This window comes from Trachypithecus francoisi, unplaced genomic scaffold (assembly GCF_009764315.1).
Source record: "Trachypithecus francoisi isolate TF-2019V2 unplaced genomic scaffold, Tfra_2.0 Lachesis_group14, whole genome shotgun sequence".
Lineage (NCBI taxonomy): Eukaryota > Metazoa > Chordata > Mammalia > Primates > Cercopithecidae > Trachypithecus > Trachypithecus francoisi.
This window is the reverse complement of record NW_022681459.1, coordinates 50,306,993-50,332,006: the sequence shown is the minus strand read 5'-3', so window position 1 is coordinate 50,332,006 and position 25,014 is coordinate 50,306,993. Positions and strand designations below refer to the sequence as shown.

The 25,014-nt window shown below is 46.4% G+C and overlaps 1 protein-coding gene across 4 annotated transcripts in view; it reads right to left on the bottom strand.

Annotated features, from left to right (window-relative positions):
* LIMK2 (LIM domain kinase 2) overlaps window positions 1-25,014 on the bottom strand; it is a 68,177-nt gene that overhangs the window by 24,141 nt on the left and 19,022 nt on the right. Inside the window, exon 1 of one of the 4 annotated variants that reach the window (XM_033233283.1) lies at window positions 6,721-6,881. The exons of the other annotated variants lie outside the window; for them this stretch is intronic. Coding sequence (XP_033089174.1) covers window positions 6,721-6,773 — 53 coding nt within the window. The 5' untranslated portion in view covers window positions 6,774-6,881. Of the gene's footprint in view, window positions 1-6,720; window positions 6,882-25,014 lie in introns of those variants that run through there. 4 annotated transcript variants of the gene reach the window in all.

Here is a 25,014-nt window from a genome sequence, read left to right as displayed (position 1 = left end):
GTTGAGGAAGAGAAAGTCTAAATAAAACTCAACAATGCAAGGTGAGAGGACACAATGAGTTCTACTACTACTGAGCAATGCAGGAGGTAGAGAGGAGGAGCAGGAATGAGTTGAAGCAGCTGAGCTAGGGAAGTCTAGAGAAGCAAGTCCCTGGGAATTCCTTTATCTTTCTGGAGTGGCCAATTCCCCTCTGGGTGCTCAACAAACACTGATGGCTATTTTTACCCTATAGCTTTTCCTACTTGTCTTATGGAAGGGGAACTTCAGGGTCTTGAGGGCTGGGTATGGCACGAAGAGTATGGCTGTGAAGTGTCTAAAAACTGCGCAGTGAGGATGCAGGCAGAGGGGAAGACTGTTCTTGGTATGTGGCTCACACTCCTCTCAATGTAAGATACATGTGGGATGAGCTCTAAATGAGGAGGAGAGAGATATGGGTTCAAGTTCTTGGGTGCTAACATAGCCTTGGACAAGCCCCTTTCCCTCTCTGGGTTGTTTCCCCACCTGTGAAACAAGGGGACACATAATACCCTGGGTCCCCTTAACTCTGTGCATATCTGTGTTTTTCCCTAGATGATCTGAGGTTCTACTCTTAGTACCACCATTTACCACCTAAGTGATCCTGGGCTAGCCCCTTCACTTCTCATTTGTGAAATGGCAATGTCATCACCTACTTTCAAGGTAGCAGTGAGGATTTTTTCTTTCTTTTTTTTTGAGATGGAGTTTTGCTGTTACCGCCCAGGCTGGAGTGCAGTGGCTCGATCTCGGCTCACAGCAACCTCTGCCTCCCGAGTTCAAGTGATTTTCCTGCCTCAGCCTCCTGAGTAGCTGGGATTACTGCCACAGGCCACCACACCCAGCTAATTTTTCTATTTTTAGTAGAGACGGTTTCCCCATGTTGGAGAGGCTGGTCTCGAACTCCTCACCTCAAGTGATCTGCCCGCCTTGGCCTCCCAAAGTGTTGGGATTACAGGCGTGAGCCACTGTGCCTGGCCTGCAGCGAGGATTAAATGTGGTTCTGAAGAACTATGGGGTGCCCAACAGAGGGCTGGCAGTAGGAGCAGGGGCTTCCTTCTTGCCTCCCGTCTTCTGACTTAGAAGTTCCGGGGCAACCATCTTTCTTCTTCACTAGACTGTTAGTTCCCTGAGGATAAAAACACCAAGCAAAGGACCTGGAAGAGCAAAGCCTTAACAAATGTTTCCAAACCAAAAATGGTAGGAGTGGCAACCAGTAGCCCAGGTGGGGGAGCACAAGGGTTCCATGGCTCATGGCCACCAGGTCCTTTTTTTCTTCTGTGTGCAGACATATTTGCACCCAAATGCAGGCCTGGGCTTTGTTACGCCCTTGCAATGGTATGTACGCCGCAGGGCATGGGAGCACCAGAACACACCCTCCTTTCCATTGCCAATATCCTGCTTTTGTTTGCTGCAAGTAGCTCTGGCCAGGTCCAGGAGAGGGAGCAGGGAGAGAAACAAGTGCAGGCATGCAGGAGACAGCCAGGCCAGCCTGCTGGGAAGAACACCTGGCTGGAGAGCAACATCACCAGTCCACACATCTGTGTCAAGGAATGCCTTTAAAGGGCACAGCCAGCTACGTGGCCAAAACTGCCACAGTAAGAACTGGAAGGTGAACAGCTGACAGGAGGACTGGGTATGGGTCCCTAAGCTGTGTTTTGTCACAGAACACAACTGGGTTTTTGGACCACTTAAGAAGTTGCCATGGTAGACTTCAGAGTTCTAGCTTAGCTATCCATTAACAGCTACTATTGAATGCCAACCATAATCCAGGTCCTATATGAGGTACCTTATTTATATTATCTCTAATCCTGACAACCCTACAAGGTAGTAGGATTATCCCTGTTTTATAGAAGACTGAAAAGCAGAGTTAAAGTCAAATCATTCTGCAAAGTTGCCCAATACATAATTGATGGAGCTGGAATGTGAAGCTATGTGTGCTTGGCTACAAAGCCACATCCACTGTACTATGTCACTGGAGTGAGACAGCACATCTCTCAACAGCTGAGCCTCAGGATTCTCACCTGTGAAAATAAGGAGGCTGGAGCCCTGACAGTTCAAGACCCTTTGAGTGTTAACACTTCATGATGCTTTTCCTTTACTCCAAGTACTGAATGTTAAAGGCATCCTTCATATATTTCACAGTGTTCAATTCCCCAGCAGTCTCTGTTCTTTTAAGCAAAGAATCCAGAACACACTCTGGAACTGTAAGGTGCTACTCAAACATGTCCCAACTTAGATTCTTAGAGGCCATGGACCCCATACGTTCTTCCCAAAGCCAAGGCTGTTTTTCTACCTTTCAGCTTTTGAAAGTTTCAAGTGAAAGTCAAAATCTGCCCTGGCTGTAGGTAGAAGAGTACCCAGCTGGGAGGTGGTGAAGCTGAGGTCTGAACCAGTCATCCCACTGTCCTGAGGAGCCAGAATGAATTGAGCTGAAATCCTCAGGTCAGGGGAGATCACCTAGAAGCCTACATATGCTGAGGGTACACCTAAGGACAACCTCCAAAACTCATCTTCCAAAACTATTAGAGGGGTTCCGAGGGCTTGGGCAGATACAAAGTGCACAGAACCCTGGTGGTCAGTTCAGTGGGTCAACCCAGATCCACACAGAGACCTTTTGAGTCAGCAGAGAACACATGAGTTTTTTTAAAAAAGATAATCAGTTGAGATTTTCTCTTTCAAGACCTGGATCCATATTCCTTCTCTGCCATTTTACTATCTGGGTCACCTAAGGCCAGTTACTTCATGACTCTGAGCCTCAGTTTCCTCACTTGTACATTGCTGATAATATCTTATGGGGTTATGAGAATTAAATTATGTACAGATGTCCTGCATGATGCCTGGCTCACAGCAGGTAGCCAGTAAGTATTCATTTATTTCCCTCCCCAGTTTGAGAACGCCAAGGGCAAATGCAGACAGACCCCTTTTTTTCCTATGCCTAGCAATATGGACCTGCTTCTCAGCCCAGAATGAAACAGATTTCTGTAAGTAAGGTCCTAAAATGAATTATTTCTCTATTCAAATAGAAATCAACATTTTTTTTTAAAAAGAGACAAGAGTCTTACTCTGTCACCCAGACTGGAGTGCAGTGGTACAATCATTGCTCACTGTAATCTGACACCCCAGGCTCAAGAGATTCTCCTGCCTCAGCCTCCTGAGTAGCTGGGACTACAGGTGCACACCACCATGCCTGGCTAATTTTTTATTTTTTGTAGAGACAGGGTCTCCCTATGTTGCCCAGGATGGTCTTAAACTCCTGGACTCAAGTGATCCTCCAGCCTTGGCCTCCCAAAGTGCTGGGATTACAGGAAGGAGCCACCACGCCCAGCTGAAATCAACTGGTTTTAATAGATTCCTAACAATTAGGAAATAGTTACTGTGCATCTACGATGTGTAAGAACAAGCAGGCAAGGTGCTGTGCTGACAGAAGCCAAGTGAGATAAGACAGAGACCCAGCTCTCACTCACATCCAGATTCTTCAGACAAAAATGTTTACAGGTAAATTCTCAACCTTATGGGGTAAGAGAACCAGTCATTATTGGAGTGGATTTATACATGTTAAAGCATAAGCCCTCCCGTGTCCTGATGAAGACCTGGCTGGATGGTCATCCCTTAACCTGCCAGTGAGCAGCCAGTTGTAGAGAAGCTTCTTTCAGCCCCCAGCCTCTGAATTTATTGGGCTGGAAGGAGATAAAGGGAAGCGCCCTCCACTATAGCCTGAGGGCACCTGGAGAGCACCACAATTGGGGATGCCAACTTTTCCCCAGGGCCCAGAAGGGCAGATATGGCAGGGGCGTAGAGAGACTCTGTTCCATAAGAGCTCAGTCAAAAATCCCTTTATTACTCCTCCTTCCTGCAGATCCTGTAGACTGAAACAGTCTGACAATTAAGCTGTAAGTATTATGGAGTATGTTATTATTGTTTTAAAGTTAACCAAACACATAATGAAGCCTATGAACAGCAAGAAATAAGTGTTGCTAGAGTGCACTGATTCAGTTACAACCAAAAACCAGGAAGACTGTAGTTTCAAGTAATTTGTGTAGTTGTACTGCAGTTAAAGACAGGGCCTCCATTATTTGGCAAATAATGGAAAAGAGCTTGTGTGCCTTTGAGGAGCCATATAGAAGTTGCAGAGTTGGGAACCACTCACCTGATCCAAGTCCTTCATTTTTCAGATAAGGAGAAAAAGAGTCCCAGAGGACCTAAGGCATCTGCCAAAGGTTACTGTGAAGCTGGGCAGAGCTATGCATAATTATTTCCCTTTAAACATGGATTGCTTTGGAACACAAAGATTAATTTGTTTTCTTTAAGAGATAATGTGTAAACCCAAGCTCATTAAATCAGTATTGGATATTAAGTGCAATTCTATAAAAAGAAAAATGCTTTAAAGATGTCCGACAAAAGCCACTCCCTAATTTACTTCTTTTGTAAATTCCAATTTGAGGTATTTTCTTACTTGGAAGCACAGTGGTAACTGCATCTCACTCCTCACGTTAGTGTGGGTAGGAAAGACAGTGCATTCTCTGCTGAGTATGTTTGGCCTATCAGGCAGGGATGTATGGGACACAGAAGTTGTATTCTTCATTCCCTTGCTCCCTCTTTCACCTTCACATGTCACGCCTGATCATGTCCCCGTGGAATCTGGTTGCGTCACTTTCCTTGCAACCACAGCCCCAGAACTCCTATAGATTTTGTACTCCCCCAGAGGCCTAGGATCAAGGACTTAATTTGTTTCACAGAATCCAGCAAGGACCCTGTTCAGGAGCCCAAGAAGTCTAGCTTCTACTTTCTACCAGGGACGAAACTGAGGCCCAAAGAGGAGCCCTTGAAGATACCCTATAATAAAAGACAGAGGGGCTAATGGCAGAAACAGTTTTCTCACCAGGTAGTGATGTGGCAATGGATTGACACCTGGGAGAGCAGAGGGTCTGGGTGGTCCCTCCCTGGGGAAAAAGAGCCCTGTGTGCCACCTATCTCTTCAGAAGTGACTTCAGGAAAGTGGCCTCTTATATGGGGGAGGGGAGAGTGTCTACAGAAAGTCAGTCAGAACCCCCCAGACTCTAGCTGGGCAAACGGAGCTTGAGGGGTGCGGGCAAGGTGATCAGGTTCTCCAGAAAGGCTGGGGCAGAACAAGACAAAGGGCAGGTGGACTTGGGTGGCATTGGTGGCCTGGCCCTTACAGGTTCAGGTTGAGAGTTCATTATCTGCTCTAGTTCCACCTCCTGAGAAGTTGTGTCCTCCCTGGCTTCCCTGCCTCTCCAAGGGTAAAAGGGTATAGTTTCTGGTTCCTAAAGGAACAACCCTTCCCCTAAGTGGCCTTCCCAGGATTAAAAGTAAGAGAAATTAATGAGGACCTGAAATGTGGCTACTTCAACACTTGGCATCTTAATTCCACATGGTAAAAGCTTTCTCCTAAAGTTAAGATCAATTTCCATTGGCTCTTTAGAAAACAATATCAGCCATACCTTCAAAAAGTCAGGCAAACTATCCCTTTTTCTACTCTCTGCTAGGAGAGGAAAACAAACCTGAGAATTTCCTCTCCACTGGGAGAAGAAAACAAACCTGCAGCCCCCGAAGGATGAGAGAAAGTCAGAAAGACAGAAAAAGCTGCCCAGTGAGGCTCCATGTTAACTTTGTTGAAACTGGTTGCCTTATCTGTAAAATGGGGATATATAATCTCTTTAGGCTGTTGAGAGATTAAAGGATAAAATGTCCAACAGGGCGCTTGGTAGAGTCAGCATTGAGGACCAGTTCCCTTCCCCCTTCCCCCGGTCCAGACACCTCCCACCACTCTACCAGGGTCCAGTCATTCCACGAAACCACATGGTACACTGCTTTTCTGCCCAGGGCCTGGCCACCTGACTAGTATCCCGGCAGCAAGATCTGGGCACTGGACCTAGTTTAGGGAAGCCAGAAGGGAAAAGTCGACAAGGACCACTGGTGAGGGGGAGGCAGCCTTTTTGGAACAACAGGCTGCTCCCAAAGAATGAAAACAAGCCCCACCCTAGTCTGGAATGGCTCCATTCAGAAGGGACCTAGAGGGCCAGAAACCCCCTGGGGAGTTTCTATGGGAGGTGGAGTGGGGCAATGAGCAAAGAAAGCCAGGTTGGAGGTAGAGTTTCCACATCTCCCTTTGAGAAGCCCCAGAGAGAGGCTCGTGGAGGTACTCAGGCCTAGGGACTGAAGAGGTGTGGGGGCTGGCCCAGCAGCTCAGGAACACTCCGAAGTCCATTGCTCCAGTCTCAGAAGCACTGGCCCAGGTCTTTCCCCAGCAACTACATTCTCCTGGGAGCTCAGAAGCCCCTCAAGGTCAGAGGCTAATGTGCCTGCCATTAAGAGAACAAATGTTTATAAGGTACCTATTGTATACCAGGCTACCCACACCCAGGACTTGCCAGTTTCCACAGTTTGGCAAAACCTGCCCATCCTGCTTGTTGGGACAAATTTCTGGGCAGGCAGCATGGCCCGCAGGTAAGACATGTGAGAGCTAGAAACAGCATTCTATTTGTGCTATTCCCCCTGGAAGCAGTAACACCTAGAATGGGCAGGTCAGTGGCATCTTTTGGAGGCTCTTTCAGGTTTGCCTGGGATGGAAGGGGAGCTGGAGCTCCCTAAGAAGTTCCTTCTGGGTATATCCCTCCCCTCACCACTTCCAGGACATAACAGGGGCCAGGAGAGAGAGAGAGGAGAACTCGGAGACCGACTCACCGAAATGGGTCTCTGGAGGTGAAGTAAGCCGAGACTGACAAGTAACTCCCCATCTTCTTCCCACACCAGATAAACAGGCTCAGCTGCAAATCTGTCTATGAGTGCCTCTGGTCGGCTGTAGATGGTCACCATGACAGGTCCAGGGCTCCCAGCACCTCTGGCTGCAGGCAGGCAGGCTGCCCTGAGCTCACCTCTCCCTCCGGAGCAGCTGGAGGAGCCTGAGGACTCCAGGCCACTTGCCCCCCAGCAGATCCCCACAGGGGCTCATGGCTGGGATGGCTCCTCCCTAGTTCCTAGAAGCTCTGACGGCCCCTCTGGACTCAGAGAAAACGACCTCTTTGCGGAGGCTACATACACACTGGCATTCTTGAGCAGGGGCCGGTGACTAGCTAAGAAAGAAGCGCTGCTGTCAAGTTAGCCTTCTTCTTCGGTCCCACCCCTGAATGAGGGAGGGAGGGAGGAAGAGGAGGAGCTCCCGCAGAACCGAGGTGTGTGGTTGGAGCAGCTGTTAGGAAACAGACCTTGCAGGCAAGGGGTGGAGCTGGGCTGGATCGAGGCTGCAGGCAGGCGCTGCAGACAATAACTGGGACCAACTGAGCGTCCATCCTGAGCTCAGGGAAGGGCAAGGCAGGATACAGGGTGAATATATCTAGCCCCAGATGTCCTCAAGCAGAGGAGTTGCCTACAGGACAGTAATTCTGCTTGGAGGTGGAAAAAAAAAAAAAAAAGCAGAGGATGCCAGGTCCAGGAAGAGCCACACCAGACAGAGGGACCTCTGGTAGGAGAGGCAGGTCCAGAGAGCCATCCTAGCTCCGAGTTGACATCTGTTCTGTCCTGGCACTAGGGCTCCCATTCATTCCCTCCCTCTGCTTGGCCTGGGGACAGCCTCAAGAGCTGACCAATGGGAGGTGACACTTCCACTCCAGGGCAGGGTTGTGCTGCAAATAAGGAAACGAGGCCCAGGGTATTAACCTACACCTGATGTGTCTCCATGTGGCAAACACTATATGCACTCTTATTTCTCTGAGACAGGAATTATTCCCACTCTACAGACAAGGAAAGTGAGGTACAGAGAGATTAGGTAACTCACTCAAGGTCAAAAAGGGAGTCAGTGGCAGGGCTGGGATTTAAATGTAGGCCCATGTGAGTTGGAGTAGGCCCCTAGAGCTGGAGTTCTCCCACTACCAGGCTTCATTCTGGCTCTTCAAGGAGAAAAATCTTTTCCAAAACCCTCTGCAAATAGGATGGAGCCCAGGTTACTCTCATTCACTCACTATTCACTGGCTGTTCACACACAGAACACCATCCACTGGCCTCTGTGGACAGTAGAACTTCTTCTACTTGTCCAATGATAATCATGCTTTTCAAACTGAAAAATGGGGTGTGAGGGAGAAGAAGGCCTGGGGTGCCAAAAGGGATTGATAAGCCTAGGTATCTGGAATGGGAGCCCGCCTGAAGAGCCCCAGTTGTGATGATGACCAAACCAGAGCTTACCATGGAGAAAGCCCTTGTCTCCCTGCCTGCAGGATTGTAAACGAAAAAGCAAGGCTGCTGGAGAAAATCAGAATACTAGGACCTCACTACTGGATTGGGGGCAGTGACATCAGCTCTCCCTCACCAGGCACACACCTCTCACCATTGTAAAGGGCCAGAAGTCACCCTGCAGCTTCTATGTCTTACTGTGAACCATGGCAGCAAAGTCTGATAAAGATGGTAGATGGGGTTACAAAGGAGCCTTTTCCCATTCCACCAACTGGGCACAGGGACAACAATGCATGAGATAAGAGCACATGGGTTTGAATACTGATAATAAGCTACCATTTATTGAGCAGTTAATATGTTCTAGGCCCTGTGTTAAGTGCTTAGCATCTATTATCCATCATATTTAAATTGCCAGTATATAGGGTAAATGTCATCAGCCTCATTCAACAGATTAGGAAATAGGTTCTGAGGGGTTATGTCACTATCCTCAAGACAAATAGCTGATAAGTGGTGAGGGTGGGGTTTTTTTGTTTGTTTTTTTTTTGAGTCAGGGTCTCTCTCTGTCACTCAGGCTGGAGTGCAGTGGTGCCATCATGGCTCACTACAATCTCAACCTTGACCTTCTGGACTCAAGTGATCCTCTCACCTCAGCCTCCAGAGTAGCTGGGACGACAGATGCAAGCCATCACGCCCAGCTGCGAGGCTGGGTTTCAAACCTGGTACATGTGTATGGCTCTAGAGCACAGGTCAAGGCACTTTTCCTGTAAAGGGCCAGAGAGCAATATCTTAGGCTCTGCAGGCCATACAGACTCTGTTGTGGCTACTCAATTGTGTCATTACAGAGCAAAAGCAGCCATATATAAAACATAAACTAAGGGACATAGTTGTGTTCCAATAGATATTTACTTATGGAAAGATTTTTTTTTTTTGAGATTCAGTCTCACACTGTTGTCCTGGCTAAAGTGCAGTGGTACAAACATGGTTCACTGTAGCCTCAACCACCTGGGCTCAAGTGATCCTCCTGCCTAAGCCTCCCGTGCATCTGGGACCACAGGTGCAGGCCACCATACCTGGCTTTTTTTGTGTGTGTGTGTGAGACAGAGTCTCGCTCCTGAGACTTGCCCAGGCTGCAGTATAGTGTCACGATCTTGGCTCACTGCAACCTCCGCCTCCCAGGTTCAGGCAATTCTCTTGTCTCAGCCTCCCAAGTAGCTGGGACTACAGGCACATGCCACCATGCTCGGCTAATTTTTGTATTTTCAGTAGAGACAGGGTTTCACCATATTGGTCAGGCTGGTCTTGAACTCCTAACCTCAGGTGATCCACCTGCCTCGGCCTCCCAAAGTGCTGGGATTATAGGCGTGAGCCACTGTGCCTGGCCCTGGCTACATTTTTTTTTTTTGTAGAGATAGGGTCTCACTTTGTTGCCCAGGCTGGGACACTGGTATTTGAGTTTCATGTAATTTCCACATGTCACAAAACATTCTTGTGCTTTTTTCCCCCTAACCATTAAAAATCACAGGTCATATAGGCCAGGCATAGTGGCTCATGCCTATAATCCCAGCAGTCGAGAGGCCAAGGAGGGCAGACTGCTTGAAGCCAGAAGTTTGAGACCAGCCTGAGTAACAAACCAAGACCCTATCTCTACCAAAAAAATCAATCAATCAGGCCGGGCATGGTGGCTCACACCTGTAATCCCAGCAATTTGGGAGGCCGAGGCGGGCAGATCACCTGAGGTAGGGAGTTCGAGACCAGCCTAACCAACATGGAGAAACCCTGTCTCTACTAAAAATACAAAAATTAGCTGGGCGTGGTGGCACATGCCTGTAATCCCAGCTACTCCAGAGGCTGAGGCAGAAGAATCGCTTGAACCCAGGAGGTGGAGGTTGTGGTGAGCTGAGTTCGTGCCATTGCATTCCAGCCTGGGCAACAAGAGCGAAACTCTGTCTCAAAAAGAAAAAAGAAAAAAAAAAAACAATCAATCACAGGCCATATTAAAATAGGCAATGGGCCATAGCTTGCTGGCCTCTGTTCTAGAGCTACAGAGCTCAACCACTCTATTCACTACCTCTAATAGTAAAGAACAGCTCTTGGTGTTTGTGCAGAGCTCAGCCATATCTATCTACCACCACGAAGACACCACACTCTAGCCCCAGAGGCAGCCAGAAGAAGTAAGGACTGAACAGGTGCTCACCCTGCATTAAGCATTGCTTGCAGCACTACTTGTATGAATGAATTTTAACCCACACTATTCCACAGTTCTGTGATTTCTCTCTTTACAGATAAAGCAACTGAGGTACAGGGAGGTTAAATCACTTGCCTGAGGTCACTCAGCTGTAAATGTGAGAAGTGAAGCCAGGATTTGAACCTAGACTAGACATTATAGACTACACTCTACCATGCTATATCGAAGCTCAGCCTGGGCCCAGAGCCAGACTGTCTGGGTTTGAATGTGACAATGCACTGTATGTAAGCCCTTGGCACAAAGTCTGGAACACATTAAAGGTTGATAAATGTTACCCATTAATATCATTAAGACTATTGTTACAACTTCTGTGGGCTAGCTATGTGGCCTTTAGCAAGTCATCGTCTCTGTTTGGGTCTGGGTTAGGTCTCTAAATAGCTCCCAGCATCAACATTTTTCACCCCTGTGAGGTTGCAGAGGGCTCTCTGTTTTCCTTGGGTCTCAAGTTGAGTTTAAACTCTTGAGCAGGAGGTCAGGATCCTGGCCTAGGGGCCACACAAGAGCCACAGAGGAGTTGAGGTGGGCTGGAAGTGGGGAAACAACATACAGGATACTGAAAGGGCTGCCCAGCTGGAGAGCTGGGAGCAATCTTTCTCCCAGTCACAGAATCAACTATTTCTCACCAAAACTCTATTATGTTCCCCTGTAATTCAATCAGGCAAGAAGGGGGCCCCAAATTAAGTCTGGAACTAGCAAATTATCTTTTAATTGTACCCTCTGATTTCCATGTGATGAACACAGCACTGATGGAAGAATACGCAAGCCACAAAGAGACCGAGGCCAGGGAGCCCATGAGCATAACTCCTCTTGACATTTCACACAGCTCTGGTGTTCCAGCGGCGGCGGCGGGCTCAGTGAGTCGGTGTCTAGGAATGTGAGCAGGAGGCTGCAGGCGTTCTCCTCTCCCCCTACTCCTCTTACAAAGGACTTGGTGGGTGGGTGGGGAATAAGTGAGAGGACATCTCAATGCCATGAAAACTGCCTTCCCCTGGAAGAGCAACAGCCTTCTCCCCACGTCCTGAGTTGAAGCAGAAGCCCCTCCCAGGTGGAATCCATTTGACCTCCATAAATCCAGACTTCAGGAAGAACCTTTGAAGGATTGATCACCAGAAGTGATAAGCTGCTGGCTGCTCAGACACAAGCGTGTGGTTCCTCAGGGCCAACTTCAAAGGGCCCAAGCCACCCAGCATTGGGAGATGAAATGCCACATTGGAGGATATATTTTACCCTCCCACCCTTGGAAACTGGTCCTGGATAGAAAACTGCTCTTCTAGGTCCTTAGAGCAGCTGGCAGAAGATTCAGCAGTTATGGCTGCCAGAGGCAACTGCAGGAATCCTTTGACTGGCAGTTATAGTAGGGATAAAATAGCAGGAGAGGTGTTAATCTCCAGCACATTTCATAAGTTGGAAACCTGGCAGGGAGCCGAACAAACTGACTCCATAGAACCAGCTGAGGCATAGGTCTTCAAGGCGTCTGTGACAGGCTGGAGGACAATAGCCTTCAAAACCGGCAGCCCCAAGTGAATGTTCAGGCAAGGTGTGGTAAGTGAATGAATCACCCCAGCCTCTTGTCGGAAGAAAACTCTGGCCAAATAATTCAAAACTCAAGGAACTGTGTTTGTGTGAAGCCCTCTATTGGCTGGGAGGACTCCAATCAAGGAAGATAATTTTTGAGGACTCTGAAACCTCCAAATCCTGAAAGGTAAGCATTACCACCCCCATATACTAACCATCTTTCCTGCCTCCCTCCTCCCTTCTTCCAAATCACTTTCTACATTATAGTAGCAGTCATCCTTCTAAAACAAGGGTCCCGGGTGAGCGCGGTGGCTCATGCTTATAATCCCAGCACTTTGGGAGGCAGAGGCGGGCGGATCACCTAAGGTCAAGTGTTCGTGACCAACCTGGCCAACATGGAGAAACCCCGTCTCTACTAAAAACACAAAATTAGCTGGGTGTGGTGGTGTGTGCCTGTAATGCCAGCTACTGGGGAGGCTGAGGCAAGAGAATCGCTTGAACCCAGGAGGCAGAGACTGCGGTGAGCCAAGATCATGTCATTGCACTCCAGCCTAGGTGACGGAGCAAGACTCTGTCTCAATAAATAAATAAATAAAACGTCACAGCAATTCCCAGCTTCACAGGGTTATGAGCATTAAATGAGAACATATGTGAACAAGCCCACTTCATTATCCGGCTCATGGAACTCAGTCAGTGTTTTATCTGCTACTCCTGTAATGTGATGTCATGTTCACAAACACCAGGTAAAAGACAGTATTTGGCATCTTAGGTATCACGGAAAGAGAAAAGAATTTGCCATCTGGATAGAACTTTAGAGATTTAGTCTAATCCCTTGTTTTATAGTTCATGAACTTGAAACCAGGAATGGAGAATTGGAAGCCCAAGACATATGAGGATACCAAGTCACATGAAATGTGTTCAGATTTTCAGACTGGGAGAATTATTTCCCAATATATTGAAAAAAGAAAATATGTTGGCACAGTGATGGAAACATTGTTAGTAACTTCGGAGAAACTATGGAGAATGGGGGCAATATTTCCAAAGTATAATGTTCCATATCTACTATATACCAGGTGCTGGGGATGTATTCATGAAATAAAAATGGAGATAGCTAACTGGCCCAGTTTTCAAAAAGGAGGAAAAAGATACTGGAAAAAGTAATCTTATGATCCTTTTGCTTTGATTCCTTCACAAAATTCTAGGCAGATGATGGAATAAGTGGACAGTAAGCACTTAGAAAAGGAGCTGATTATTAGGAGTCAGCAGTAGTGAAACGGTAGTGACGAGTTAGACTTGACTTCATGTTTTCACGGGGTTACTCATCATGAGACCTTCTCTTGGATTTCCACAGGCATTTGATAAACTCTTTCCTGATATCCAGACAGTAAGAATGTGGGCAGGAAATCTAGAAAAATCACATACAAGAACTCAACATACCCAGCAATTTGAGGCTCTGAACTGTACAGGCAGGATTCCTGAATACCTTGCTAGAGCTCACACTGAGGAAAGGGCATGGGATTTGAGCTCAGAAAACTTTTCTTTTAATTTCAGTGCTGCCCTCCCCAGCAGCATAAACTTGGATAAATTATTTAACATCTCTGGACTTCCCTTGGCCTGCTTGTGCTGTATTCCTCAAGAGGTTGTTGCAAGAACTAAACTAGATGATGAGTATAACAGGCCTTCGTAAACTGAAGATGCTTTATGAACATTAGTTATTATCACTGTTCTAGTGCTGTAGTTGCTCATCATGGGGGTCCTGAATTATATGTTACTTTACTAGGTATCTGTGGACACCTGGTATGGGTCAGGCCTATGCTGGGCACTGAGAGTACCTAGTGCCTGCCTTCACGTAGTTTGATCTGGTGATAGGCAGATATGGCCACAGGGTCCTTCCTGGGTGTGATGTGCTTGAGGACACATTGAAGGAACCTTCCTAGAAGAGAATGAATGCTCTGTCAGAGCAGGGCCTGGAAAAAGGAGGAGAAGACAGCACCTGAAGGAGATGTAGGAGGCTACAGAAGGAGTTAAGAGAGCAGAGGTTTGGGGAACTCCCAGGGAGCCTTATGTGGTGAGTCATCAATGGAGTAGGGCAGAAGGTGACCAGAGACGTTCCTGAGGGAACTAAGGTTCACAGAGAAGGTTGCTGTTTAAGGTCACAGATCTAGGAACTGACAAAGCTGGAGTTTGACCCAAGTCTTTGGACTCCAGGTCCAACATACTAAAACTGCCTCAAATAACTATTTTATTCTTGCCATGTGATTTACAGTAATATTTCTGAAAGTGTAACTAAAGGAATAGCAGCATTGGACCCTCTGGTCAGCCTGTTGAAAATGAAGATTCCTGGACCCCACTTCAGGTATACAGAATCAGAATTGCTGAGATTGGGGCTAAGAATCTGCATTTTAAACAAGTCCCAGTGGTTCTGATCCACACTAACAATTGAAAACCAATGCTTTTCTTTTTCCTAAGTGCTTTTCCACTTGATTTCATTTTATTCTCACAATAACCCTCAGAGGCAGGCAGGATAAATCACTATCATTACCTTGTTACAAACGAGAAAATTAATTTACAGATAGCTTGTTCATCTTATCCTGAACGTAGCCTAATAAATAAATGTTTGATGATTGACATGTTGTTAAGCCTTGGCTCAGCACAGACTTTCACCCTCCTGGTGCCACTCTTACCCATTTGTAACCCCACAGTAGCTGTCTCTCTCTTTCCTCGGTGACATGGCAGCAGTGCTCATGTTATGGTATAAAAAGGTGATTCTAGGTCAGGCGCGGTGGCTCACACCTGTAATCCCAGCACTTTGAGAGGCTGAGGTGGGCAGATCACAAGGTCAGGAGATTGAGACCATCCTGGCCAACACAGTGAAACCCTGTCTCTACTAAAACACATAAAATTAGCTGGGAGTTGGGGTGCGTGCCTGTAGTCACAGCTCCTCGGGAGGCTGAGGCAGGGGAATTACTTGAACCCAGGAGGTGGAGATTGCAGTGAACTGAGATTGCGTCACTGCACTCCAGTCTGGTGACACAGCGAGACTCCATCTCAAAAAAAAAACGGTGATTCTAGAAGATAGCGTCATTCCATGAAAGTGCTATCTCTGGAGCTAAAACAAATTTCAAACAAACAAACAAACAAACATGAGGGATGACATTAGCCAACTTCAGAAATGGTGCTTCTGCAAAAGTCAGTGCTACTGATGAGAGTGGAGCACTCTCTGATTTCAGCAAAATCTCTATAGGGCATCATCGGGAAGTCATGACCAGAATACAGCTGACACGCAGAAGAAAACAACCTTAACTCAAGTCTGGCATGAGGTACTGAGGGTTTTTTTTGTAATCGTAAGGAGGATGGAGAAAGAATTTGTTAGCACCCTTCCAGCACTGCCCGTGGGAGAAGGGACTCTAGTCTTTGGGGGGAAAATGAAAAGGCAAAATAAGCACAGCAGGTTGCTACAGTTGCAGAAGGCATGCCATTCCTTGAGGCCCTGGTTTTGATGGTTTAAGACTTAGGGATGACATTTACAGACTGAGGTCTTAGTCTATATAAGTTTGAGCTTATCTTACCACCTCAAAAGACAAGCTCTTGCCTAAAAGAATATTGTAGAGCAAAGAGATGGTAATGGTGCATACTGGATGGGCTTTATTCAAGTGTCCAAAGAGTCGTTCAACAAATAACATCACTCACCCAGCAAACACTCTGAGTGCCCACTACATTCTAGGCACTTTGCTAAACTCTGGGATACAAAGACAAACTAGATACGGCTCCGCACTTGGAGAATTTCATACTCTAAGAGTGATGCTAGATGTGTAAACAAATATTGACATGGATATAACTGAGGTATGAAGAGAATAACAAAGAGAGAAAAAGTCTCTGATTGGTGGGGAGAGGTATGGGTGGATTTGGCGGGGGACTCCTCCACAGAAGATGGGATGGTATTGGCAGTCTCTAACAGGCTGATTGCCAGGCAGATAAGAGGCATTCTGGCCTGAAGGAACAATATGTGCAAATGCGCTGAGGCATAAAGAGTATGGTATGCTCACATACCGCTGAGCAGGTCTGTAAGCTCTTGTGCAGGGCACCTGTGGGCAGCAATTAGAGCAGAGGCCGGGATGGTGGAAGAGAGTAGGGGCAGAGCACTAAAGACCAAGTCTGCTAGGCTAAAGAGTTGCCTACAGGGAGTGAAGAGCTATCAGAGGTATTTAAGCAAGCAGTGATTCCTAACAGAACGCAAAGCCTGAAACGCCAAAGAGAACTCTGATCTTTAGTTGCCAGTTTGGCTCTTTGAATGGGTATAAATGCCTAAAATCTACAGTTGGCTGTGTATATGCCCACGTGAAATTTGCTGGCCAACTAGTGTTCACTAACAGCAGAGCATGCCTTTGTCCTAGGGCCTCATCTCTACTGCCTTGTCATTTTAACATCTGAGATTTGTCTATATGGGCTGTAAGCAGATAAGCATGGAATCGCAACCCCTTATAGATAATCATTCACCATTGCTCCATGTACTAATTAGAAAACTGAATGTCTAACATTGAGTATCAAATGCTGTGTTAACATGGACATCCTTCTCCAGGCTGCACTGGGAAAAATGCTTTGGATATCTCAACAAATCTCTAGGCAATTCAAGGAAAAAAGCCCTCGTCTGGCAGGGAAGACCTGAAAAATCGCCCTGGTTAACAGAAAATCTGCTGTGTGGTCTTAGGCAAGCCATTAAATCTCTCTGGGTTTCAATTTCTTCCTCTGTAAAAGGAAGGAGTCATGTGAGCAAAAAATTCCATACCCATTACAGGTCAATGCTTAAAGAAGCAATGAGGAAGGGGGTGTGATCAAAGGAAGGTCGGCTGGTCAACCACGCAGAGAACTCTTCAAAGCTGATGTTATCTTGGTGAATGACCCTAATCTAGGCCTAGCTTTTGGCCTTTCAGGTTTTTGGCCTTCCTAATGTCCAGAGAGGTGTAGACATTCTGCGATGGTTCTGACCTAACCATTTATCAACCTCTCTGTACACTTATGAATTGACTATTAAAATCAGAACACCCATATCCCCTATACAGGTACTACTTCCAGACCCTTCCTGTTATTAAGAATCCCAGGAAGCTGAATTAGGCATCAGAAGGTTACTCTGTGAGCATGGACTTAAAATAAAGGGAAATGAGCAGCCACTGAGAGAAATTTCATCCTGGCAGTGGTGAGTCAGCCAAACTAGCCCTGCTTGCCACAAAGGACCCTATTCTGGTAACCAAATCTAGATTCAGCATCTTTATCTGAATACAGTACTAGTTTTGCTTCACTAACTTTTCACTTTCCATTTCACTGCTGGCCACTTATTTATTATACTGGTGTTTTTTTTTTTGGAGACAGAGTCTCACTCTGTTGCCCAGGCTGGAGTGCAGTGGCGCAAACTTGGTTCACTACAACCTTCGCCACCTGGGTTCAAGCGATTCTCCTGCCTCAGCCTCCCAAGTAGCTAGGATTACAGGCACCTGCCACCACGCCTGGCTAATTTTTGTACTTTTTTTTTTTCTTTTTAGTAGACACAAGGTTTCACCATGTTGGCCAGGCTAGTCTCAAACTCCTGAGCTCAAATGATCTGCACCTTGGCTTCCCAAAGTGCTGGGATTACAGGTGTGAGACACTGTGCTCGGCCTTATATTGGTTTTCAAACTAAGTTTTAATTGAAAAAATAACTACTTCTTTAGATATGTGCAACAATCACCAATTCACATATTATTCAGCCCTGGCAGACATTTGTCTCTCTAATAACTAATAACAAAGAGCAAACATTCATGAGTGCTCTGTGAATAGTGTTCCCAGTGCTACATACACTTTTATTCACAGTAATACTGTCAGGGTAGGTTGTAAGGAGGTAGGTAGTAAGTTTGTATCTCCATTTGTTTCTTTCTTTTTTTTTTTTTGAGACGGAATCTCGCTCTACTGGAGCGCAGTGGCACGATCTCAGCACACTGCAGCCTCCACCTCCCAGGTTCCAGCTATTCTCCTGCCTTAGTCTCCCAAGTAGCTGGGATTACAGATGCCTGCCACCATGCCTGGCTAATTTTTGTAGTTTTAGTAGAGACAGGCTTTCACCATGTTGGCCAGGCTGGTCTCAAACTCCTGACATCAGGTGATCCACCCACCTCAGCCTCCCAAAGTGCTGGTGGGAGCCACCGCGCCCAGCCTCCATACATATATATATATATATATATATATTTATTTATTTATTTATTTTTTTTTTTTTGAGACAGAGTCTCGCTCTGTCACCCAAGCTGGAGTGCACTGGCCAGATCTCAGCTCACTGCAAGCTCCGCCTCCCGGGTTCATGCCATTCTCCTGCCTCAGCCTCCCGAGTAGCTGGGACTACAGGCGCCCGCCACCTTGCCCGGCTAGTTTTTTGTATTTTTTAGTAGAGACGGGGTTTCACCGTGTTAGCCAGGATGGTCTCGATCTCCTGACCTTGTGATCCGCCCGCCTCGGCCTCCCAAAGTGCTGGGATTACAGGCTTGAGCCACTGCGCCCGGCCTATATATATATTTTTGAGATGGGGTCTCACTCTGTCGCCGAGGCTGGAGTGCAGTGGCGCGATCTCAGCTCACTACAAGCTCCGCCTCCCGGGTTCATGCCATTCTCCTGCCTCAGCCTACAGGCGCCCGCCACCATGCCCGGCTAATTTTTTTTGTATTTTTAGTAGAGACGGGGTTTCAGTGTGTTAGCCAGGATGGTCTCGAGCTCCTGACCTCGTGATCCGCCTGCCTCAGCCTCCCAAAGTGCTGGGATTACAGGCGTGAGCCACTGCACCTGCCAGCCTCCATATTATTTTATTTTATTTTATTTTATGTTCATTTATTTATTGAGACAGAGTCTTGCTCTGTCTTCCCAGGCTGAAGAATGAGTTCAGCTACTCTAGCTACCAAGTTCTCGGGGGAACTGCCAACCTATTCACCCCATTCCCCATCATAAATCACCTATAAGTAAAAGATACTATGCAAGTATTCCATTTTTACACTCTTTACTGAATGTGTATCTTTGGTTAATGCCATCTTTCAAATATAAAATTTAAGAAAACAAAATGAAACAAAACAAACTTATGATTGGAATTGAAATTTTTCAGATTTCAGGGCAATTCATAGTTTGGTAGCTAGAGTAGCTGAACTCATTCTTCCTCTCTTGCCCCACTCTCCGGAGGTATCTAGGGCTTGTTCCTGCCTGGATTGTAGCTACAGAGAAATGCAGCTCAAGACCTACTGCTGGAAAGAGGGACTCCTGGGGTCAGCTTCTCTGGCTTCTACTCACTATGGGATAGCTCCTCTGAGGGCAAAAGATAAAGCTTTAACTTATCACCCTGACACTTGCAGACAATTTTCTAAAACAACCCAATGTCCGGAACTGATTCCTTCTTGCCATTTACAGTAACTACAGCCACGGTGGCTGCTATAGGAAGGATGTGGGGAAGGGGAAGGGGAAGGGCAGGGAAAAGCCTGACTTACATCATATCTCTTGGCCACCTCTAGCAATTCATTCAACAAATATCCCTTCTATGCCAACAATATGCTCAGTGATGACACAATGAGGGGCAAAAACCCCATAGTCCATGACCAAATTGTTCTATTAGAGGTCTTAAGATATCATTAAGGAGATGATCACATGAATAAATGTGAGATTAAAACTATTTTTTTAAAAAAGCCTCAAAGGAAAGGTCTATGAAAACATAAAACAGAGACCTAACCTATTTTTCAGGGTGAGGAATTACTTCTGTATTTCTCTGAGCCATCCAGGTAAAGATCTAAATGATAAGCAAGAGTTAAGTGAAAAGAGAGTAAGGGGGCATTCCAGGCAGAGGGAGCAGAATGAACAAAGCCCTTGTCAGAAGAGAAGAGAGGCTGAAATGCAGGGAGCAGGAGGTTGTGGAGATGTGGAGAGAGGCCAGATTATGGAGGGCTCTACCGTAGGCCAAATTAAGGATTTTTTTTTTTTTTTTTTTGAGATGGAACCTCACTCTGTCACCAGGCTGGAGTGCAGTGGTGTGATCTAGGCTCACTGCAACCTCTGCCTCCCAGGTTCAAGTGATTCTCCTGCCTCAGCCTCCCAAGTAGCTGGGATTACAGGCACACTCCACCACGCCCAGTTAATTTTTGTATTTTTAGTAGAGACGGGGTTTTACCATGTTGGCCAGGATGGTCTTGATCTCTTGATCTGCCTGCCTCAGTCTCCCAAAGTGCTGGGATGATAGGTGTGAGTCACCATGCCGGCCCAGTTAAGGTGGCAGGTGCCTGTAATCCCAGCCACTTGGGAGGCTGAGGCAGGAGAACTGCTTGAACCTGGAAGGCAGAAGTTGCAGTGAGCCGAAATTGTGCCACTGCACTCCAACCTGGGGAACAGAGTAAGACTCTGTCTAAAACAAAACAAACAAAAAAATCACTCCTTCCAACTGCTCTACAGATAATAGATTAGGGGGTGCAGAGTGACTGTGGGAGATGAGGCTATTGCAGACATCCAGGTGAGATGATGGTAGCTTGGAACAGGGTGGAGGTGGGAGAAATAGAAAGAAGTAAACCTACCAAAACATAATTCAGAGATAAAACTGATAGGCTTGGATATGCACGATGAGAGAGAAGAGGTATCAAGGACTCCTAGGTTTCTGGCTTAGGCACTGGGTGGATGATGGTGCCTCTCAATGACACACACGTTTCAATGGAAGAGGAGCCAGTTTCAGGGGGAAGAGAGTGAAAGTCCAGCAAAGTCTAGAGAAGAGAGTCTGAAGTGCCTGGAAGACATTCAAATGGACAAGCCAGGTTGACAGTACAATATATGGGTCTAGAGCTCAGTGGAAAGGTTTAGGCTGGAGACACTGATTTTAGGGTCATCAGTCTGTGGAGGACAATGGAAGCCATGAGTGTGTGTAAGACTGCCTAGGGAGAAAACAGATAGCACGCCTGAAGGAATGGTATCATCTCAGAGCTTGACAAAGAAGGATAAGCAAACAGGTACTACCAGAGAAGTAAGAGAAAACCAGGACAGTATGGAATGTCACGAAAGCCAAGGGAAGAGAACATTTTAAGATTGACAGATACTAATAATAAATGCTAACATCTGTTAAGTCCCAGTCATGGCCAGGCATTAAGCTCAGGACTTTGAATACACGATTGAATTTAATGTGCTTAACAACTTTTTGAGGTGAGAGCCATTTCCCTTTTCATAGACAAGGAAACTGTGGCAAAGAGTGGTTTAAGCAGCTGACTCATGGTCAGGTGGCTGGTAAGTGAAGCTGGCATTTAAGCCCAAGCAGCCTGACTCCGAACTCGATCCACTTTTCTCTAATACAACCCTTAGTGCAGTTTGGGAGGTCATATAAGATGAAGCCTGAAGAGTGGTCAGTGGACAGGCTGATGAGGCTGTTATTTGGAACATTACTAAAGGAATGTTGTTTCAGGGCAGAAACAGAATGGAAGCCAGGCTGGAGCCCATGGTTAGGAATGCTCCATGACATTCTCTATTTCCAGCTGTCTTAGGGAACCAGTTAAGAGACCAGGCCAGGCACCGTGGCTCATACCTATAATCCCAACACTTTGGAGTTTGAGACCAGCCTGGGCAACAGAGCAAGACCCTGTCTCTACAAAAAAAAAAAAAAAATTAGCTGGGCATGGTAGTGTGTGCCTGTAGTCCGCTACTCAAGAGGATTGTTTAAGCCTGGGAGATTGAGGCTGTAGTAAGCTATCATCACGCCACTGCACTCCAGCCTGGGCAACAGAGCAAGATCTGTTTTAAAAATAAATAAGCTAATTAGGCCGGGCGCGGTGGCTCATGCCTGTAATCCCAGCACTTTGGGAGTCTGAGGCAGGTGGATCACGAGGTCAGGAGATCGAGACCATCCTGGCTAACACAGTGAAACCCTGTCTCTACTAAAAATACAAAAAATTAGCCGGGCATGGTGGCGGACACCTGCAGTCCCAGCTACTTGGGAGGCTGAGGCAGGAGAATGGTGTGAACCTGGGAGGCAGAGCTTGCAGTGAGCTGAGATCATGCCACTGCACTCCAGCCTGGGGACAGAGCAAGACTCCATCTCAAAAAATAAAAAATAAAATAAATAAATAAATAAGCTAATTAATGAATTAATTAAGAGGCCAGGCTAGTATGCCAACTCCACATCCCCCACAGTGCCTTATTTGATGGCTTTTATATATAGCAAATGACACTTGATACATTTGGATAGTTAATATAAGATGCACAATGCTGCTATATGCTGCTGCTAATCCTTCACATTAAACCATTCTAATGTTTTCCGAGTCCTTGATCATCACAACTACTCCATGAGATGGATTACTTTTATGACATTTTACAGATAAGAAACTGAGGCTCACGGGGGCTAAGGAACTTGCCCACAGTTACACAGTTAGCCTAGCTCAACTAAGACTCAAATCAGATTTTCTGTCTCCAAGTCTACTGTTTTTTTTTCCTGGGAGTCCTAGTGGAAAGTGGACTCTCTTGGGAGCCAGGGAGACCTGAGTTCAAGTATCAGCTGTGTGACCCTGGACAAGTTAATCCACCTTTCTGGGTCTTCCTGTTTTAGTATAAAATGGGGGTTGCACTGGCCAGGCACAGTGGCTTACTCCCATAATCCCAGCACTTTGGGAGGCTGAGGCAGGAGGATCACTTGAGCTCAGGAGTTCAAGATCAGCCTAGGCAACATAGTATTAATAAGACCTTGTCTCTACTTAAAATAAAAAAAATTGGCAAGGTGTGGTAGCATGCCTGTAGTCCGAGCTGCTTGCAAGGCTGAGGTGGGAGGACTGCTTGAGCTCAGGAGGTTGAGGTTGCAGTGAACTATGATTATACCAGTGCACTGTAGCCTGGACAACAGAGCAAGACCCTATCTCAAAAAAAGGTGGGGGTTGCAGGGTTATTTTGAGGACTGAATCAGATAATCTAAGTGTGGTTCTTAATACAACATTTAATTAATATCAGTTATCTATCTCTGGCCTCACCTCTCTCCATTTTTCTATCCCTGCCTCCTATTGCAGCTTGAAGTGTCTATGGGTCCTTAGTTCTCTCTTCCCAAAGTAAAGAGCAGGATTAAGGCACATTCAAAGTCATATGCTGCTGCTACATCCTAGGAGTACCACTCTGTGGTCAGGCTGGAGTCTCTTGTCGGGGCAGAGGAAGACCCAGATGTCTGCCCTTCCTTCCGCTGTCAGACAGGCCCCAGCCCCCTGTCCAATAGCCAGCCTTAAGGATCTACTGGCTGGCTATTTCCTAAAACATAAACTGGACAAACGAGTAAACACCTTCTGGAGAAGGCCACAGCCAGAATCAAAGGTTTAGGCTAGTAAGTGTGGCAGCAACATCAACAGCACAACAGCAGATGGCAGGGTTGCTCCACTGACTCTACATCAGGAGCCTGAGACCCAGAAGAAAGTTAATAGCACTTTTGTTGACATTTTAGAGTCTATGAAGCCTTTGAAATAATACCCTTCAATGTTATCTGACACTACCAGTGTGTGGCAGGCAGGGTGAGGGCTTTTTACCCCATATTATAGAAGAGGTAACTGAGCTTCAGTGAGGTTAAGAAATATGCTTGTATTCAAGAATGCCAAGAGACTCTTGCAGGCAAGGAGTAAGAATGCCTGAGTTCAAATCCCAGCTATGCTACCTGTTAGCTCTGTGACTTTAAGCAAGTAACCTCCATTTCCCTATTCTTGAAGTAGGTAAGACCAGTACATTTTATTGAGTCATTGTAAGGATTAAATGTGCTATGCATGTCATATGCTTAGGAGGGTATCTGGCACAGAGTACTCAATAAGTGGTACCTGTTACTGTAATTATGATTCTACCAGGCTTGCTTAGATGGGGATGAGGGAGAGTAAATGAATGTGGCTTTCAGCATCACAGAAAGTACCCTGCTGTCAGCCAGCACATTACAACACAGTCTCTGGTTGCTACGTGTGTTATTTCTTCACTGGCCTTCCTGGAGTCACTAAATTTAGCGGAAACAGTCTGTTGCCTGATGCAGTGACCACAGTCTTCTATCTGCATTAGCCCTTTTCCAGGGTATAGGTATTAGTAACCACTTCTCAAAAGTGAAAGCTCAAATAGTCTTGTGTTTGCGATCCTGAGAAAGGAGGTCCTGAAAGTTCCCAGGAGACTTAAGAGCGATGGATTTTCCTTCTGATAATGCTGTTAGGAACCAGGTCAAGCAATACAGACCTAGGCTGGGACCATCAAGACTAATAGGGGTAGCTTTTCTTCCCTCCTCCTAAGCCAAACACCTTTGATCGGGGTGAAGGGACAATCATCAGAAAAGTTGTTAAGGTCCTTTGGCTTGCTAACATGCCAAGAGGCTAGGTCACCATTCACAGCTCCACACTTTAACCTCAGCTACAAATGACATGCTCTCTGGCTACTCTCCTGGCCTTCCCTAAGGAAAGAGAGCCAGGTCCAGAGGACGTCAGAAAGGATTGCCCCAGATATAGCATTAATGGCACTACTCAAGGAAAGGAAAGAGAGGTACTCAAGAGTTTTAAAAAAGGCCTGTTGGGTTGGTCTGAGTACAATGGTGTTTACAAGTAATTGATCACTACCAGTTACAGATTTCTTTGTTCCTTTTCCACTCCCACAATTTCACTTCACTAGCCTAAAAAAAAAAGAAACAAGAGAAAAAAAGGAAAAAAATAAAGAGGCCTGTTGGGAAGGCTTGGGAGGACTGGTCAGCCATATATCTAGGAGATCCACAGATCCTGGCCAGCCGCCTAATCACACCAGCACAATTACTGACAGAGCTACTTTCAGTTTTGTCACTGGCCTCCATTGCACAGTCCCAGGTTCCAGCTTTAAGCAGCTTCCTGTTGTCCTGGGCACCTGAGGGTCTGTGGGAAGGTTAACAGACATAGGATTATGGATGTGGCTGCAGACAGGAGAATGGGATAATGTAAGGCAGAGATGAGGGGAGGAGTTTAGGGTGGACCCCAGCAATTTCTCCATTCAATATCCAGCCCCACCCCGTGACTAGGAAAACAAAGGTATTGGGGGAAGGGGAGAAGAAAAGTCACTTCCTT